At 37.6% G+C, this 20,592-nt stretch overlaps 1 protein-coding gene across 11 annotated transcripts in view; it reads right to left on the bottom strand.

Annotated features, from left to right (window-relative positions):
• JAKMIP1 (janus kinase and microtubule interacting protein 1) overlaps nucleotides 1-20,592 on the bottom strand; it is a 105,504-nt gene that overhangs the window by 48,878 nt on the left and 36,034 nt on the right. For all 11 annotated transcript variants that reach the window (XM_035891111.1, XM_035891109.1, XM_035891117.1 and 8 more), the window contains exons 4-8: nucleotides 13,798-14,007; nucleotides 12,985-13,104; nucleotides 10,575-10,721; nucleotides 9,826-9,966; nucleotides 6,571-6,630 (exon numbers count right to left, since the gene is read on the bottom strand). In XM_035891111.1, coding sequence (XP_035747004.1) covers nucleotides 6,571-6,630; nucleotides 9,826-9,966; nucleotides 10,575-10,721; nucleotides 12,985-13,104; nucleotides 13,798-14,007 — 678 coding nt within the window. The remainder of the gene's footprint in view (nucleotides 1-6,570; nucleotides 6,631-9,825; nucleotides 9,967-10,574; nucleotides 10,722-12,984; nucleotides 13,105-13,797; nucleotides 14,008-20,592) is intronic.

Raw genomic sequence — 20,592 nt, 5'->3', positions numbered from 1 at the left:
TAGATTATATAGTGGTAGATGATTGATGGCAGGTAAACAAAACCCAAGAGCCTTTCATGAAAACCACATCCTCATTTTGCAGCGTGGATACTTTTTACTCAAAGATGCTGAGTAAACCCAAAATGAAGCTGCATGCAGATTCTTATGCCAATACTTTTATATCCTGCTCTTCTGCCCGTACCAGCTTGTCTGTGGATGGGGCTCAGAACAAGCAGCCTGTGCTTTGGAGTAACCTAGCCAAGGCTAAGCTAGAGGACTGAAGAACAGCTGACCATGCTCATGCCTCCTGCTTCAAGGGTGCTTGGCCTCAAAAATTACAAACGCACTCAAGCAAGGCTCAAACAAAACCCTCAATCAAGTATAGGTTTGAGGGCTGACAAAGTAAATAAGAGTCAAGTCTTGACTTTGAAAAGGCTGGTAGGAGGGACTACTAAAAGATGAACAAAACTCCAATTTATTATCATGTATATGGCACAGAGAACACAGTACCATGAAGGTCAGCAGCAGCTTAGTTAAACCTGACAATAAGACTTATACCTGTGGGGCTTTTTGCCACCACAAACTACAGCCACTTTTGTAGGTAACTCAGCTTAGGTATGTATCTTCCTTTAACCCCGCATGCATACCCCTATGCACACTGTTTCACGGAGTGAAAAAACAGTAGTAAAACAACAGTGGGCTTGATTTTACATAAATTTATAGAGGTTTGAGAAGACACTTAAAGCAATGCTGTTATTTTGACAAAGGATACTAGCTGCATTTAAACATTTCACTAGCAGCGAAAGTATGGAAAAATAATTTGCATATATTAATAAATAAAGCACTTGATTATTAGATGGGAGGGAATCATGAAAGAAAATTAGTATTTCCCATCACACTACAAAACCCCAACACTTCAAGGAGAGTTAAAAGTCAAAAACTGTTAAATGCTATACAGACTGCTTATAATATTTGGAGTTATGAGTGAACCACTTATTTATTTTTAATGACTCCTCCCTCTCTAGAGAAGCTGTACATTTATCATTTTGTGGAGCAGATACATTCCATAGAAATAGAGATAAGGTATTTAACTGTTGTGTATTAATTGCACATGTATAAATTGCTCCGTGACATAATTACAAAATAGCTGGTGTTATTGTTGATCATCTAGGCCATGAAGCATCTAGCTACAAGAAGTGATTCACAGCAAAACTAGAACAAATTAACTGGTAAGGGAACGGCTGTATAGAGGGAAAAAAAGGGAAAAAAACCCCATCTGATTCATTCAAAGTTTGTTGCTGAACACTGTAACAAATAATAAGGCATAAATAAAAAGACCAGCTCCAAGGGAGATTCCACATATAGCTCAAAAGCTGAATCACAACGCTTTTTGAATAGTATATACAAACATGTACAATACTCACTGGATTTTTGTAAATATACACTATTTTCATTCAAGTTTCGTTCAAACTTTTCTTAACAATGGGAACGTTTTTAATTAACTTACAGATTCTTTTATATTGATTTGCACATTTGCTACTTCTAAATTATGACTTCATAACTGAGAAAATAGTTATGTAAATTGCTGAAAAATTCTCATTTAAATTCTAATTTCCTCTGACTACTGCCATGCATTTAATAGCAAGTATTTTTCATGTGGATTTATATCAAAGTTTTCACATAATTTAAAGTAAAATTATGCATTAGGTCTTTATAACTCAAGTATTAATGCTTCTACTGAAGTATGGTGCTCAGTAAACATCGAAGTTTAGAATGTTATAAATCAATAGTGACACATAGACTATATTATACGCAAATTTCAATGTAACCTCGTATTTTTAATGGTTTGGATTAGATATACTTACATACAAATAATCTGATTTCTCTGTTGATAAAGCAGTTTCACTTTAAATGTAAATATCTCATGTTCAAGTACTTAACCTAACATGATGAAAATGATCCAAGATGGATTTCCTTGTAATGCAATCAGATAAGCTAATCAGTAACTTCTTACCTTCATGCTTATATGTCATTTCTTGGCAGCCAGAAAAATACAGGCACACCAAAGCACAGAGGCAGATAAAAAAAGAAAAATATAAAACAAGAAATATGAACTCCATCACACCAGTGTGCAGGCTTTCCACTATAATGAATACAATTTATTTATTAAAGTTTAAATAAAGAAACAAATCCATCGAGCCCTGCAGTTTCCAAACAACCCAGGCAATCAGTCATGGAATCACTGTAATGCCATTCTATGCGTCAAAAATAAACAAAACCACAAAAATACTGTTTCCAGAGTTTCTTGGTTATTTCACTACAAAAACTGGGGAGAAAAAAAAAAAGAAAAATAACAAATCACATAGAAAAAGCATGCTTTAAACAGCAAAAGAAGATTCACCTCTGGTACATCTTTTTCCTAACAAGTCAAATGTCACGTTAACAACAAACAAACAAACAAAACCAAACCAAAAATACTCCAAACTCTCTATCAGCTTAGGCTGCTTCACTTCAGAGAAAACTATCCTACAGCACCTGACTATCCAGAGCCATTACATTCCTCCTCTAAACACCTTGCAGCCACAGAGGTTATAAAGCCCCATCCCACTGTGCTGCTCCTTTCCTAAGGGAACCCAGGCTGGTTGCCAGCACCGTTCTATGGACTCCTATGCCCCTGGGTAATTAAAAGAGTGCTCAGACCAAGCTACGGTAGCAACAGTAACCTAGTGCACCTATGGAGCTCCAGAAATAACACAGACAACTAATTGCCAAAAAAAAATAAAAATGGTATTTTCAAAAGCTTCTAAGCTGAACTGACGTTCTTTAGACCCAATCAGGCTATAGAGGGTACTGGACCAGCCTGACAGATCATTTGCACAAGATGGAGGAAGGCATGCCATGGATTCTGCTCCACTGCCAGGGAAATACTCATGTTAGAAAACAAACACAGGCACTGTCCAGTCAGCGTACCTCAAAAACTAAGGAATCTGGAGTGTAAAAGTACCCATTTGGGAGAAGCTGCAACAGTAGATGAGTTAAGTCTTCACCTTGTACACCAAGTTCCTGCTTATTAGAACAAAAAAGGAACCCTTCTATATCTTCTAGCCTGAGCTTATCTGACCACACTCATGAAACGTAATTCTCATCACTTATTTCCTTTTTCACTTTGTCAAGAGAAGTGGGACACAGCTGGAAATAGATCCAACTCCAACAAACTTGGTAATTCACTCTTAATATTAATTTTACATTTAACAAATCTTAGAAAAACAAAGCCAGAGATTTACTTCAGCAGTTTCTCCTTCTGAGTGGCTGGTTAGGACAGATACACCCATAATTTCTTCTATTATTATATATAGGTTATCATCTGTATGATATAAAAATCTTGCACAGATCATAGACAGAAATACACTTGCACTGTACATGTCTCTATATAAAGCAACTCATCTTAGACAGCCTTTATAGTCCATGGGGAGAAACAGGCAATTTTAAGGACAAAACTCATATGGCCCATTTAGATATCTACTTCCAGAGGAGATCATCACTTAAGGTTATCACTTTGTCCAGAGCGAGATGTCTATATCTCACCTCCATCAATGACATCTAAAGAAACATTTGCAATGTGTGGTTAGATTAAATCTGACATTTTCATCTGGATTCCTAAAATAGGCTGTAAAAACAGAGGCTGGTACAATCCCAACAGCTCATCTGGGTAGGCAGCCCACTCTACATAGATTGCTTAAATAAAAAACTGCTGGAGAATTGTGAGAAATGCAGCTTCTTTTGAGGATTTTGATCTTGATGGGACCACACAGGTGACCTGGAAGGAAACTGGCCTGTATGCCAGGACTGGATTTTTAGAAGCTAACATCAACAGTGTTTAAACTCCAAGTGAATAGCCTACAGGTTTATATGATGGCAGCTAATAGGACACTAATAAATATATTACTGATTACTTCTTTCCTTCCTTAAGGAATTAGCTCATTTAGAAACTATATATATAGCCATATAGCAACTAGTATAGTATACATAGTATAACTAGTATAGTATATATAATTCCATTCACTCTTCTCTCACAACTTTCTCTCCCTCTTTCACTTGTTTTTGTTTTATAGTCCTCCTTTTCTTTTGAGGAGATAGCGTCAAATAAAATTCAAATGGCCAATTTCATATGGGCACCAAAGAGCTAATGGTCAGGGGATGGAATAAGTATTGGGAGTTATGTCTGCTACTGATTAATTTGTTCTTTCTGGTGTATCTATCATATCATAAATAAGAAGCAAACCCCTGCTAACTCTGCTGCTCATATGCACGCAACTCTTGCAGTAATGTCTGCAGAAGTCCCCCAGTTACAGTACTCTTACCACATGAAGAATAGCACTGCCACAAATTTGTTAATGGTATCATGCACATTTTCTCCAACCCTCATGTTGTTTAACTCCTGCTTTGGTCAATAAAGAAAAGAAGAAGAAGATACCACAAAAGCAGCAGCTTGCTCAAGAGAAAATAGGTAAAAGGAAAGGGCACAGAGTCTAGGTCAGCTGAATTTCTATTAACACAGAACATTTTTATGACATAAATGAATAATTATTGAAGTTTTCAGGCTATAGGAATTAGCATCACTACTTATCAACTTCTAAAAAATTAAACTAACTAGTTTTGTTTCATTAGGAACTTTACAGTTTAGCAAAAGATCTTAATTAATTTAAAATTGGATAAGGGCTAATAATTACAGAGGACTATAAAATTACAGTATTAGTTACATATATAATTATATGTATTTAATTTTATATCCTGTTTTTAAACTCACTCTCAACACACAGACTTCCAGGTATACTACAGCAAGAAAGAACAGTTCAGGGTTACTGTAAATATCTTTGGCGCCAATCAGCTTTCCATTGCATAACAGAAAAATGTATGCAAGATTTATGGTTACTTCTGAATTTTTCTTTCTTCATATATAAAAGACACATCACTATTCAAAGTACAATTTGAAGAAATTACTGCTGAAGCAGAGAATCCCAAGGGATAAATCTTTCAGAACAGAGGTATTACAGAATGCAGAGCCATAAAAAAGCACCACCTGGGGATCACCGGGATATATTATGCAGAACACACTGACAACGAACACCCGTTGATGAAGCTACCATATAGATGATAATCATCACTCTTCACTTCCATTTTTTCCCCTCTTACCCCATTCTCCTCCCCTAACACACTTGAGGTTCCTAATGTTCAACATTGACCTGGACAGGCTGGAGAGCTGGGCAAAGAGGAACTTGATGAAGTTCAACAAGAGCAAGTGTCGAGTGCTGCACCTGGGGAGGTCGAACCCCATGCACCATTACAGGCTGGGGGATGACCTGCTAGATAGCAGCTCTGCTGAGAGGGACCTGGGAGTCCTGGTGGACAATAAGCTGACCATGAGCCAGCAATGTGCCCTTGTTGCCAAGAAGGCCAATGGTATCCTGGGGTGTATTAAGAGGAGTGTGGCCAGCAGGTCGAGGGAGGTTCTCCTCCCCCTCTACTCTGCCCTGGTGAGACCCCACCTGGAGTACTGTGTCTAGTTCTGGGCTCCCCAGTTCAAGAAAGACGAGGAACTCCTAGAAAGAGTCCAGAGGAGAGCTACTAGAATGATAAAGGGACTGGAGCATCTCCCCTACGAGGAAAGGCTGAGAGAGTTGGGCTTGTTCAGCCTGAAGAAGAGAAGACTGAGAGGGGATCTCATCAACGCATACAAATATCTTAAGGGCGGAAGTCAAGAGGACGGAAGCAGTCTGTTTGCAGTGGTGTCCAGCGACAGGACTAGGGGCAATGGATGCAAACTGAAACACGAGAGGTTTCAGTTGAATATGAGGAAGAACTTCTTCACTCTGAGGGTGGCAGAGCACTGGAACAGGCTGCCCAGGGAGGTTGTGGAGTCTCCTTCTCTGGAGATATTCAAAGCCCGCCTGGATGAAGTCCTGTGTAGCATGCTCTAAGTGAACCTGCTTTAGCAGGGGGGTTGGACTAGATGATCTCCTGAGGTCCCTTCCAACCCTTACGATTCTGTGATTCTGTGATCACAAAAAGTTTTATTCAGCAAAATTAATTGCTTTAAGCATGTGTTACAATGAACACTAAAGGTACACTCTGAAGCACAACTTTTCTGTTTCTGAAATCTGAATTCTTCTCCTGTGCTTTGCACTCTAGAGCAAAATAATTACTAGAGAAAAATAGAATCTTCTTACTATCTATATATCACATACAGAAATATTTCAATACCATCCCTAGCATGAGGTAAAGTTGTCAATTGCGATTAAGCAGTAGCTTGGTATGAGTAGTTTAGAGACTGTAAAAAATTCTTGAATATTCAGGCCACAATGGCTAAGTGTAATTATTTTGTTTATTTAAAACAAAACCCAAATGAACACCACTTGTGAACAGTAGAAAACTTGCAGTTCCTGAATTATCCTAAGAAAAAACTTAATAAGCACTCACTGGAAAAAATAGGAGAGTTATATGAAATTTTAACATTAGTTTAATTAGAGCTCTAATTTTGGCAGTATTTTTTCACAACAACCAAAATGCATGGAAAACCAAAAGTTTGCTCACCTTTGGAGGCTTCAGACTTTTCCTCCTCTGTTTTTTAGACCGTAACAACCGTTCCCTTTCCTAGAAGGAAAGACAACATTTTAGTATGGGTTTCTTTTAAAATATGTATTTAGATATGTCTAGCACAAAGAAATATAATTCAAATTTTCTTAAAGCCTATGGTAAAGCTAACTCAAAGACAATGTCTTTATCCTTTTGAAAAACACCACGTTGGTATAACATCAAGCCGTCCCTTTAGCACATATCCTTTACACACTTGATGGGAAGTTGGCAAGAAAAGGCTCTGTTAAATACTGGGCACAGATTTCTGACAGTTCTTTTGATTCTTTTACCAAGAAGCTCACTATGGAAACAGAATTCACGTTCTCACTCCAGTGTTCAACCATCCTGAAGAAGCAGGTCAGTAGCCAAAAATGAGTCCAGCCTTAGTAATTACAAGCCATTATATCAGGCATACTCTGATATATAACCATGCATATGCAGATACATGACTTATCCTGGTATGGCAAAAGTCTCAAATCCAAAGGCACTCTCATTTAGTCTGTGTCAGCTTAGTCTCTTTTTTCTACCATGACCTTGGAACAAGGTCATAATTAACTGTATCACAATATGAAGAGGTTATGACTGGAAAAATGCAGGGTTTATGAACAATCAAGCCCAATACTGCCTTGAATTCCAAAGGAGAAGAGGAGAAAGAGAAGGTAAAAAATGCAAAGGAGAGGACAAGCAAAAAACCAACACAGGAAGCAGATCTGTCTCTTTGCCTTTTTCCTGATTCTTTCCTTAGCTTGGCATCTTTCTTTGCAACACCTCTGTTTTCAAAAGAATGATAGCAGTACCAAGTGCTTCTCTAGCAGTTATTGCTCACTGCACGGCATTATTCTATTCAGAGATATTTGCTTTATATTCATGTCAGAAACTGGAAAAATATGAAGCTCCCAGGGGAAAGCACAATAAAAATATTCATCTTTATCAGCACATTGTTCCAGGAACAAAGTTTTGGAAAATACGAAACAATTCAGAAAAGCACAGTAAGTTATATAGCACATTTAATACATGTGGTTTCCAGAATAAGGAAAAGTAATGACTGCCAAAGTAGAATGGAGCTGGTATTTCAAGCTGCTGAATAATTAATAAATTAAGTTCAACCTGAAAACACAAAGTTGTATTTTAGATAGTGTTGAAGAATAATGCTCCCTCCTCAGGTACCTGGTTAAGGCACAGTCCTTGCTTTAACCTGGGTCTCCTGCACCCCAAGCAGGTGTCCAAACAGTTGGAGGACATGGCTAGTCTTCGCACTTTGTCTTTCCTTTCCTTTCCTTTCCTCTCACTTCAGTGCAAAATAAACAAACACTATGAAAATCCCCCACTCCTTCCTGTTTCTAACCTTGTTTGTAAGAAGACTGCTTTATTTACTGTCTTAATCAAGCTACCAGAACAATAATAATGCCAATTAAAGAAACACCATCTGCTGAATCGCTAGCATCTTTTGCAATTATCTGAGTTTATCTTGACAGCTTTCCTTTTAAGAACTGACCAGAAAACCACCGTTGTGGGAGAACTCAAGTTTATATGGCTTCAGCAGCATCAAAGGTACCCTACAAGTGACAACACTAATCAGTTCAGACAATCCTACTGCCTAAGCCTATCATTCTTGTTTCTGTGTATCATATTGGTCTCAGTCAGAAGTAAGCTGATGACTTTTGGATTAATCAGGTATATGACATGTGGGTCATTCTTGATAATTATGATACATTTGTATTCTGTAGAGGTGTGGTTTGAGCCAGAAAGATATCTGAAAAGCACAGTGGAAGCGCAGAGTTCCACTGCGTTCATATCAAAGGTGAAGCATCAATTAGTTTGTACTGCCAATCAAAGCAGTATCCTAGTTAACAATTTAACTTATTTCTGACAGTGAAAAAGTATCTGTAAATAGGAAACAAAGCAAAAATGAAACCATATTTTTTAATATTTATTTATTTTACTTTCACACTAGACACAAGTAAATACTAGTTGACCAAAGTCAGCATACAATATATTTCCTCAGATTACTGGCTGAGACAGTAAAAAGAGAGTCCTTTCATACCCACTTTACACTCAAATATAAGTGAGGTTATATCCTCCATATACCGAGAATTCAATATGGTGTCATAGTCCCTGCCTGTACAGTTGTATTTGGAAAGTAAAGCAGCATTGCTCTGTGAATCAGCCCCTACATCATGGTGTCTGAGTAACACCCTACTGCTTGTGACACTGTGACACTGGGGAAGGCATGCAGACATCAGTCTTTGGTACTGATTACAGAGAGAAATCCTGGGTCAAAATCTCAGAACTGCCACAAAAAGAGATAATGTTCCAGACAGAGCAATAACACATCTTGTTTTACCTTTTTTGATCTTCTATTTTTATTTTCAATGTTGTATCCAATTGTTTAATTTTTTTATTTAGACAGAATGATCTTAAATTCATTTTATCATTTTGTAGCAGTCAGTAGCGCCATTTGAGATGCTCTAGAATAGTCTGCCTGAGTTCCAGATGCTGCTCCAGAAGGGCAGGGGTCTCTCAGAGATGATACATCATTTCTGCCCGCACCAGAAGAGTGTATCCTACATTGCACTAAATAGCACTAGACAACTCTAACACAACTCAGAAGAGTCCTGATCAAACAGTGCAAACAACTCTGAACATCATCTTAAGCGGTCTTCACAGTCAGAGGGTAGCAGCTGTGCAGTTCTAATCTTAAACCGTGCTCCTACCTTTGTTTGGATGAATCACGTGTATTTCTCTCCATTTGTTATAAAGACAGCTAGTGTGGCCAGCTCAGTTAGAGATGCTTAGTTAGGTGAAATGAATGCCATCCTGCATGTTCCTTTCTTTGAGGAGAACTTCTAGATCAGGGGAGTGGTTGGGTTTGCACCAGGCTCTACATCCAACACGTTTCAGTCATTAAGTTTTGAAACGTGTCCTTTCCTCCAAGTTCCTCCGTTGTTGACAGCCAATTTTGTAAGTAAGGTGAATGGACTGATTCACTTTTTTTCACAAGCAGCTCATAATAGGTAAATATTTTATAATACAGAGATTCATACACATTCCAAATAAATTTGTTCACTACCTGAGAAATAACAAGAACCCTTCAATGCCAAAGAACTATTTCTGTATCACTACAACAACTGGAGTTAAAATATTGCTCTCAAATCTTTAGGTTGCCTATAGGTGTGTGTGCATGCACGTGTGTATACCAGTCATAAGCATTACCACTGTGAGATCATCAATAACATGCTGCTGTTCTTTGACTTGCAGTCTAAGGAATTCAATTTCTTGTTCCTCCCGCGTGCTGCTGAGATCATTCAAAGATGTGTGCCTCTTCAGCGCTGGTTGTGCAGATAACTTCTCCTTCTACAAAAATTAAAATAAAATTGAAAAAAGAAATTAAACCTAAAGGAACATTTTAAAGTGTCTTGCTGGAACAGGAGGAAAATTCTCATGTGTAATGTAGCAATCAAGAATTCTTTGGCCTCATCAGTGCCTACTCCACTACAACATAAGGCCTCTTTCAACAAGAAAAATTATTACACATTCTGTATGCCTCAGTGTTAATAGCTCACATTTAAAAAAAAAAAATCAAAGAACATAGTCTTGGACAAATTTAGTAGACAAGTGAACTCAATGATCTAACATGGTAGAGCCTTTGGTAGACGCCCTCCAATTCAATTCTGACTTCTAATCATAAAAGCAGTGTTTATTAAAGCTGATTTTCAGTTATACACACTTATAGCCTCCAAACACATCTTATCTGTCTGTGATCCCTTCCCTTAATCAGCGTGAATTGTTACAATACAAAGCACATGCTACTCTGAATTTAGAGTATGAATATTCAGTTGCATTGGCTGAATTTAAGACTCCGAAATGCCTGTATTAGAGTAAAAGCCTTACAAGCACTTCCACCTCAAACGTAACTGTGTGCAACGTGTTCTTACAACATGATGTCAGAGATGATTACTTACCAATTCTACATTTTCCCTTGATAGATTTTTTATTTTCTCTTCCATTCTCTGGATACATTGCAACATATCATCATTTTTTTTGCTCATCCTCTTATTTTTTTCTACCAAAGGCTTCAGCTGACTTTCTGTTTCCCGAGAACGTTTCAGCTGCAAATGGCAAAGGAACAAAGTTAGGTGTGCTTTTATACTTTTAGGAAAGAAGAAATAGGTGTATTTTCACTTGCCTTCTTCCTTCATTCAGAAAGTTTAGTTCTTTTGTGAAGTGGCATCTGATACAGACTACTGCTGAGCTAAGACCTACAGGAGTCCAAACAAATAAGAAATAGCAGTTTTGTACAGTCTATAAAACCACTAGATCTGGTCACTGGATTTTGCTCTTGGAAAACACTTATGATGATCCATAAAAGTGATTTCTTGATAAACTAACCTGATTGTATGTAAGCTTCTTGTGAGCAAATAGGTCTCTATGCTAGTAGTTTTCACTACCCCTTAGTAGGAGCAAACTCTTTCTACTCTACTTTAAAAACCCTATACCTAATGTGTAATTAGAGCAGTGAGAGTCAGCCAGAGGGCACAGATTCAATCTCAGCATTCTGCTGACATTTTCAAGCTGCTCAATTTTGTTCCTGTGGTTTTATGATGTTAGACAATTATGTGAAGCAAATTACTGCCCTTTCTTGCATTTGTGTGTATTCAATATTTCACTCTTTTTATTTCATTAATCCTTGAGCTGTTTTCTTTGTAAAAAAAATCTGTTTTCCAATCAAAATATTTTTCAGTTTACTGAGTTTTAACAGGAAATGAGAAAAATATAATCTTTCTCCTGAGGTAATTTCACTGAGTATTTGGTTTTCTGTTTCATTCTCAGGAGAAAATTATTTTTCACAGTGCTTGATCATACGAGCTTACTGATATTACTGGTTTTATGTAATAAATATCTCACAATATGATAAAACCTTCTCCGTATCTTTTCCAAAATATATTTCTTATTCCTCTAGGTCAAGCATCAAGAAGAGCACTTGACTGAGTCATACATGCCCTCCATCTAGAAGGGCACTGTAGGATAGATGTTGCAGTACTGCAGCATTCCTCAGGGATGTTTTGAATGGCTTTTGTCCACAGAAAGGATTAGGAGGCTGAATTATCTTGCCTTTATATAACGCAATCTTGAAAAAAGGCAAGATGTTCTTGAGAGTATAGAGCAGACAAAAGGATCTGTAGCAGTAAAAGTGGAGAAAAACAACCCAAAACTCAGAACCTAGGCAAGATAGGAAAAATTGTGGAGTGTACCCAGGCTAAAATACGTGCTCTTCTTACCCCAAGAAACTTAAATTGTTAATGAGGAATCAATTTTGTCATATGAAAGTGCAGTTTAGACTACACAGCTATTTAAAGAGGTAAAGTTTAAAGAAAAAGACACTATTATGTTCACAATTCACCCGATTTTAGTCTAGCATTGTTCAACTGACTTCACTAATATAGGTTCAGCCAAGATGTTGGACAAGAAAATTTCAAAAATTACCCCTTCCAATAATCATTGAGATGTCATAACTAAATTAAGTCCTTTTATCATAAAGCAAAACCTTCATATCTCAACATGAAGAGCTGTCTGACAAAGCAAGGAGGAAGATGTCAATGCTTCACTCATCTATAGGACTGACACACAGCAAGAGTGCCCTCCCCTCCTCCTCTCACTGTACATAATAGCATTATTTTAGAATCAGATACATAGGTTGCATGAGGGAATATTTTCATCTGATTAAAATGAAAAAATCTTTTCTTCTGCCACTAGAAATAGGGCATTATAAGAGGACATGTGTAAAAATTCTTATTGTTAAAACTCACCTCCCATTGCAGTCAATGGGAGTTTTACCGTTAACCTCAGTACAAGCAATTAAGTAGTGATGCAGGCTAATAAAATTCATTCTTAAAATTCTTGTCACATCCTTTCTTTTGTAAGTTACTATCAGTCTCCTAGGATAATTTCACCTACTTAAGAGATTTCCCTCGAGAAATGGCAGATTTTTCATCTCCAGCACAAGAAAGCTTTTTTAACTCCTAGTTAGCATAAGCATGTCACAAAACCAATGTCAAATTCCAAAAAGATTAATACATTAATTTAAGTGCATAGATTATGCATGTTTTACACAACATCATTACGCAGTGCCACAGGCAAGCTACCAGTCAATTTGATTACAATGACCCCAAAATAAATTTATAAAGTTTTATTTTTCTGGAACAAGAGAGATTCCATCCATATCTCCAATGGTCACAGAGTGAATTTCTATAGACATCTCTATTATATTTAGATAAAATTGATTGAGGCCAACCAGGACTACTTTGTAATTTATTTCTTTTACCATAAAGATGCCCTCCCAGTCACCATCTGTGTTATTACTAATTAATTTACCAGTTCATTTCTTTCATCAGCTAAGAGAGTATTCCTGTCTTCCAGCTTCCTTATTACAGCATTCAGTTCAGCGATTTTTAACTGAAATCTCCGCACATCTCGTTCATCCAAATGCTGCTCCTTTACATCAGAAACATATAGATATATACAATTATCTTTTAAAAAAATATTTCACTGTCCAGAAATTTAATATCATGGTCTAGCAAGTGATTGTGTAGATTTAAAATAGATTCTTTACATCAGGGTCTGGAAAACTTGTTTTAATTAGCTGAAACCCTGAACAATAATATCCTGTCGAAATGCTATATGACATATTACATTAAAAGTGTCTACTTGTGAAATGTATGTAAAGGTTTAACAATTTTAAAAAACAGCTAGATAAACAATATTTAACCTACTACTGGTTACTTCTCACCAGATTTCTTACTATCAGCTAATAGTAAAAAAACCTAGTGCGTAGGACACAGATTAAAATCACATGGCACAGTTTTTGAAAAGTATAGTATCTATTTGCTATTGTTTAAAATAATTCCTAAAGTTATGAAATAAATAGCCAAGAAAGTAATGGGGTTCACAGCTGAAGGTCACAACATAGATTCTAAAATTTCTATATCCACACATTTTTCAACATTCTTTGAAATTCAAGAGATCCAAGGAGTTTCTAAATCACTGGTGAAAGAGCACAATGCAGTGCAGGGCCATTTGCCATGAATTAGTCCTTCTAGTATTTTAAAAGTAACCACAAACCAGATGTGAACACCCAGGCAGCAATTATCCTGTGTTGAAAATTCAAAGAAAACACAATTTTCCTACCGGGCTTCCCATCAGTTCGGTGATGTCCCCAACTCCCGCAGGAAGCTCCCTCTTGGGACTACTGTGGTATCGTTCTGCTTCCTTCACTTGGACAAGCTGTTCATCCAAAGCCTCTTTCTGAAGGAGCAGTTTCTGTGTATGGCCTGCCTGGACACCGAGGTCTTTCTCCAGAGCCAGAATCACTCGGTCTTTGCCTTTTATCTCATCCATCTGGAAAGAAATAAACAACTCCAAGTGTTCACTGCATGCATATCCACAAACTTGCAAAAACAAAGTTCTGTTTCTCTCAGAATTGCAACCAAATTGTGGTTGCTAAAAAGAAGATGTATCTCCCCTGAAGCCTTTTCCCCTCCCCTTAAAAAAGTTTCAGCCTTACTTGATCATGAGTTCACTCAGTGCACTCAACTCAAAAGACAAACAAAAATAGATACAAACATACACCAAAACAGAATACGTAGCCACAGAAATCATCCATTTCATCTGAGTATACACACTTCTAGAAGCAGAAGAAAAATCTCCCTTCACTATGCTTCAGAGAAGAAACACAGGGCTAGTACAAGGTAAGATAAATACACCCTTTAAAACTTACCTGGGCTTTGTTTTAAGCTTATGCCATACGCGTTTGCCTCTTGTTGACTTGCTCTTTATTAGTGAAAAACACATGTGGTGAATCTCTTCAGAGGCATTTCAAAATTAATAGCATACCCACACACACATTTAAACTTAAATACTTAAGCATACCTATGTATTTTATCTGCCCTTGCTATAAGATTCAAATGAGGACTTGTCTTTGTATAGAAGGAAAAAAGCAAATGCACACAGTGCATTAGAATAAAGGGTAGGAAGAAATAGTTCTTAGACACCATCTATGGTTACTGAACTGTGTTGTTCATACATCTCGATACCAAATAAAGCATACTGCTAGCAGCGATCTCTTGCAGCTCTCATAGGATTTGTCCCTCGCAGCATCAGTGTTAAATTCACTTTGGTACTATTCCAAATGCTAGAGGAAGTGACAATCTGCAGCAGTTACTATAGAAACAGATTTTTTAACAAGAATTTTAGCCATTAACAATATATTTATTGGAACTGTGCTGTGTCTCCTTCAGTTTACTGAATTGTTTTCTTGGCCAACATAAACCCATGGAATTTTGGAAATAAGACTGCTATAGTCTTATTTGACAAAATAAATAAGTCTTATTTGAAAAAATAATCTCATGAACTTGTTAAATCATATGTGTGTTGTTTATTACATCCATAGAAGTCCTTTACGTCAAGTTACACCCAAAAAAAAAAAAAAAAAAAAGAAATATTAGAAGTAACTCATAGTTAAGTCTGAGTGATGTACAGGATTAATATAATCAGATTACACAATCAGATACTATTTGCTTCTTCAGGATCCTTGCCTTACTCCTTTCATAGCCCACAAAGCACATGAAATCAGTTTGTGCACAGAACCTGAGTGGCAGGACATGTCCTGGCTGAACCAAGTCAAGTCACAATTGAAGATAAAAAGATCAGATTTGAAGTGAATAAGCTGGTCTATACGACTTTTAAGTTCCAACTGGAACTAATGGAGATTGGTTCTGATGGAGATTTCTTTCCTGATTTGGGAAGGTCACTGGGTCTCAATTCCTCATCCAGTAAACGGGTATAATTCTTCCCAGTACGTTAATTCAGATTTGTGAGACTTTCAAGTATGCCAAAATGACTTGCAGGAAGATAATGCAGTTTTTATTAATGGAAGAATTTGCAACACACAGGGTTTCAGAGGGACTGTGCAATGAACAGCAATGACAAAAATTAAGCAGCTGCCTCATTCACTGAATGCTATCTGTCATGAACACTGATCTATCAGGGACCCCTTGGGAGGAAAAAATGTCATGTAACTAAATACTGTGGACAAAGTTTCGTTTTCAATTACACAGGTGTTCACACTGAACATCTATGTAACTGAGATAGGAATTTGTCCACGCCAGGCATATATTTAACAGGGAAGAACCATAGGCAGCCTTGATTTTAGTTACCCACTTAGTAGCACATTTCATACGCTTCATGTTCTCCCAACTTAAATGGTAAATGGAATGACATAGGTGTTTAAGTTGGGACAAAAAAAGAAAGCAACAATCTCAGTATGGACTGCTACTTGCTGTACCGCAGCAGAACAGATCGTCTGAAGCAGATGTGGCCAGTGAAATCACACCCATGTCATCCTTCACACACGTTTCCATAGATCAAAGCACACAAGCTCCCACACATTAGAAAGAAATGCCATGAAAGAGCATGGCTTTGGGGTGGGGTTAGGAGGAGGCAGGAATGAAGGCAGAATTCCCCTCTGTTCTTCCTGCTACTGTTTTTTTCTACCACAAAATCTACACGCAGTGAAACTTTCAGAAAAAAGAAACACCCCATGTTTCAGTCAAATAGAAAAATCTTTGAGACACCGATAATAATTGAAAATAGCAATAGCTGCACATCCTTTTTTATTTTGGGCTTATATTTCAAGTTACAGGTAGGCACTAGAGAATCTCTCAGTCATGTAAACATACGCATGAGCGCACACACGCACAAATACAGAGAGCATTGCAATAGCACTGTTTTTTTATAAGCACAAACTAGCAGAAAGAAGAATTTCTAAGCAGCTAACTTATTACAAACTGATAAAGATGAATAGAACTGCATCAGTAATGCCTCTACCTTAAGTTCTGTTTCAGAAGCCTGGGGCACAATGCAATTCTCCTTTCCTTGAGGGGACAGTTACATTTGTGATCTTTCCAGTGGAAATGCATCAACCCAGGCAATGCCTCAATTTTCTTAAATTTACTCCAGTGCCTGACCCAAAGATTGACCATCTTTCTTCAGACTTGCACACTACAGAGCAAGCTTGTTCATCTTCCCTGTCTGCTTTCTTAACAGAGAGTACAAATTACTCCAGAGAGGGAAAAAAAAAGAAGACAAATCTTTTACAGGGATGCAATATCCCTCAGTTCCACATGGGAGAGATGGCAGGTCAAGGGGTAGACAGGCAAAGAAAGAGGAGGTACAAGACTAGGAAAAGGAGAGAGATGTTTTAGGTTTAAACTGAGCATAAGCTGACAGTCAGAGAAGAAAGGTCAACCACTCCCAAAAGACCTTAGCTTAGCTTAGTCTTATGTATTCTAATAGTTGTAAAAGCTCACATGAAGTCTCCATACCAGTTCTGTACTACGGGAAAACTACTCTTTTCTCAAATTCTTGCCACATTTGGCTACACAAAGAAAAAAAGTTGGCAGCATAAAGAAAAACAGCTTTATGTAATTAGACCATGTATTACGGTCTTTATTTTAGTGGGGAGAGGAGTAGCTTCCATTAGGTAAATGAAAATCAAAATGGATGATCTGGGTTCCCTGCTGCTTGCTATCTTGATCAAATACATGTAGAAGCATCACCACCATAGCCAAGATTGTCTAGGAATCCACATAGTCTAAAAGAGAAGGAATATTTTTTATTAGACCAAGTGACAGTGTTGGAAAGAAACAAGTGTTCAGGTACAGAAGTCCTTCAGCAGATCAGGGAGCTGTATGATTAAAAGATTGTCAACTTTTCCATCTGCATAAGTTTGCTTCTCCCATAAATGCTTTGGTCTCTCTCTCTCTCTGATATGTGTACATATATGTGTATATATGTACATAAACACACAGAGTGTACATACACATGTATATATACACATGTATATATACACGTGCATATACACACATTTTGAGATATTTTCCAATTGTCATTTATGTCTACTGTAGACAAGCTGTGAAATAATAATTAATGCTCCCCTCATGACCTCTCAGTTTAAAACAAATTTGCCCACTTTTTGCAGCTACACAATACAACAGGGTCACATGAACTCTTTTACATTCTGTTTTGCATGGACTTTAAAGCATTTTAGAATAGCTACATCTTTCTTCATGCAATTAATCATGACACAATTCAGTACAAAAAGTCTGTGATAGGAAGGCAGTCGCACAACAGGAGGTTAGAACTCATCTTCAGGTACATGCTTTGAGAAGAGAAATAGTAGAAATACCCTCCAAAAGAGGATTGGAAGGAAAATAAGATCATCCACAAGCAGCTACAGAAGGAATTACTGAGAAATCACCTTGGATAGCATAAGTAACTCTGGAGCTCTTGGTTAAAATTACAGCTTTCTAAAGTATCATTTCTTAATTAATGGGTTTTGTGCTGTCAAATGTTAGGTGCTGAACACAGCAATTACCTGCGTTATATCAATGAAGAGCTAGCATTTATAGCCTGTGTCAAAATTACACAGCTTTCTAAGAAGAGGTATCTAACCGCCTCCTAACAGCTGTAAGATATGAGCAGAAATAACTGTTTTAATAATATTTATCACACATGAAAGCAAACCAAGCCAGCCATTGGAAAAATTATCCTCCTGTCAATTATCCCGCACTTCAATAGCTACAGTGAAAGAAAGTCAGAGACCTTTTGGGGGAACTTTAGCCTCTCACAAAGTTGAAAGAGAAATTCCCAGGGAATTAAAAGCTAGATCTATCAAGGGAGTGACATACTCAGTTTTCAAAGTGGAAAAAGCCAGCTGCCGCATTGCCAAATGTAAGACCTTTGTCTTTACCCATCCTTATCAAAGTTACTTCCTCGCCAACTGCAGAACAAAACTCTACAGTGCTCTTCTCCAGAAGAAATTGAATCCATCTTTACGCTAAATGCTTGACACTGAAAATAGGGATATCTTGACAGAAGGATGCTATTTACTGGGAAAAACAAAAAGGAGATGCTACACAAATAAACAGTTAAAGATAGAACTAAATGGAATTAATGCCTTTTGCATTTATAAAGCGACACTAAGACCTAACAACAATATCCCAACCTGAAAGCCCACCTGGAGAGAGGAATTAAAATATTCCTGCATTGTGCACAGCATTCTCTACATCAGACATGGCCATCTATTTAAATAAATGTTTGCTGTTTATTTAGGAACATTAGGGGAAGAGGGAGGAAAGATGCCAGCCATCCAGTAAAGTAAGGGTCATAGACACAGGTAGATGGGACTTATTCTTAATTTCATGTGTAATTTTTCTAAACCAATAGCCAATATTTTTTTCCAGTAGCTTTTCCAACATCTTTAAGTGTTTAAATCTCATAGATGAGGCATATATTAAGTTTTGATAAATTATACAAGAAACACAGTATGGGCAGACAATTCCAGAACTTACTGACAGGAGGTTTCTCACATCTTTCTCAAAAGCACCTTGCATTACTGTAGCTGACTACAACCTCTACTACTGGATCTCTCCTGATACCTATTATAGGTGTTCATTGACAGAGCTATAATGAACAAGTAGTCAAAAAGATGGAAAATGTAGGACTAAGTAATTCAAACTCAAGGAGATTTTTGTCCAGGTCCCACACCATACATCATTTCTGTGGCTTTTTAATACTCCTCCACATTTTGTAAAGATACAGAAGTCAGATTTGTGGCCTACCTACCATAAGAGAGTCCTTAGAAAATACTTGGAATAAACACAAAATGCTGAGTCTGCACTATAAAAAACTTTCATTAGATCTGCTTGATTCAGGAAAACCAAGCCCCCGGTGGAATGCTGCCCTGCCAGCTCCTGCGAGAACAAGCATAAATCTTCAGAGGATGGAAAGCAAAGTATTATTTGCAGTCCTAAAATGTTGAAGGTGGCTGAAGGGTCTTTGCAGGAGATTAAGTCAGCCTTGGAATGTAGCTAAAACACGCATCTCAAACAGATGGCAAAATCCAGAGAAGCAGCCTACAATTTGATATCAGCAGCTGTGTGTGAAATAACATGTGGGCTTAAGTGGCTGATAAGAAGCATGCTACAGCAGGCTCTACCCAACCATACGGGACTGCACACACTTGGATGATCCCTAAGTCAGCTTTCCAGTCTCAAAGTCCAGATTTTGATCAGGAATCAAAACTTAAATTTATGTGCCATTGCACAAGTGAAGTGAGAAAAGCCAGGCAGCCGAGGATCACGGAGTCCCCCTGCCAACAGCCAACTGTCCCTCTGCACCAGAGTTTGCAGAGACAAAAGGTCTCCGCATCACCCCCCCTGCTGAATGTAACATAACAAATTTCAATGCCTTAAAATGGCAAAATCCTAGTAACAGGAACGCAGGAGAAAGTGAATATTATTAGAAAACAGCGGCCACCACTGCTAAGGATGTAATTTGGAGGGTTGGTGGAGTGTTAAACTTTTGCTTCTACTATTTTTCATGTTTTACTGAAAAATAATTGCTGAATCTCTCGGAAGGCAAAAGCTTTTTATTTAGTTATCTAAATTTTACACCTTAAAATTTGAAGACAATAACAAATTTTAACAACTTTATCAACTGTCCAGATGAAGAAATGGAATGCACCATCCCCAAATTTGTTGGATGGTACCAAATTTAGGGGAGCTCTTACTACACTAGAGGACAGGAACACCATTCAGAGGGACTTTGACATGTTGGAGAAATGGGCCAAAAAAAACCTCATAAAGTTCACCTAAGACAGATACAATGTCCTGCCCCCAAGAGGGTTTAAATTCCTGCCATAGAAAAGGCTGGAAGCCAATTGAAGTTGGCAGTTCTGTGAGGAGGAAGGACAAAAGAAAAAAAAAAAAAAGAAAAAAGGAAGAAAAAAGAAAAAACTTTGGTGTCCTGGAGGGCAAGTTGGATATGGGTCAATAGTGAGAACTTGGAACGATTGAAGTTAACTTGGTATCAGGCCAAATCCGGAAGAGTGTAGCCCGAAGGATACACAAGTGATTCAGCCTT

Source organism: Egretta garzetta, unplaced genomic scaffold (genome assembly GCF_000687185.1).
Source record: "Egretta garzetta isolate BGI_Z169 unplaced genomic scaffold, ASM68718v1 scaffold193, whole genome shotgun sequence".
NCBI classification, from domain to species: Eukaryota; Metazoa; Chordata; class Aves; order Pelecaniformes; family Ardeidae; genus Egretta; species Egretta garzetta.
Note: the sequence above shows the minus strand (reverse complement) of the source record. Positions and strands in the feature narration are given on the sequence as shown.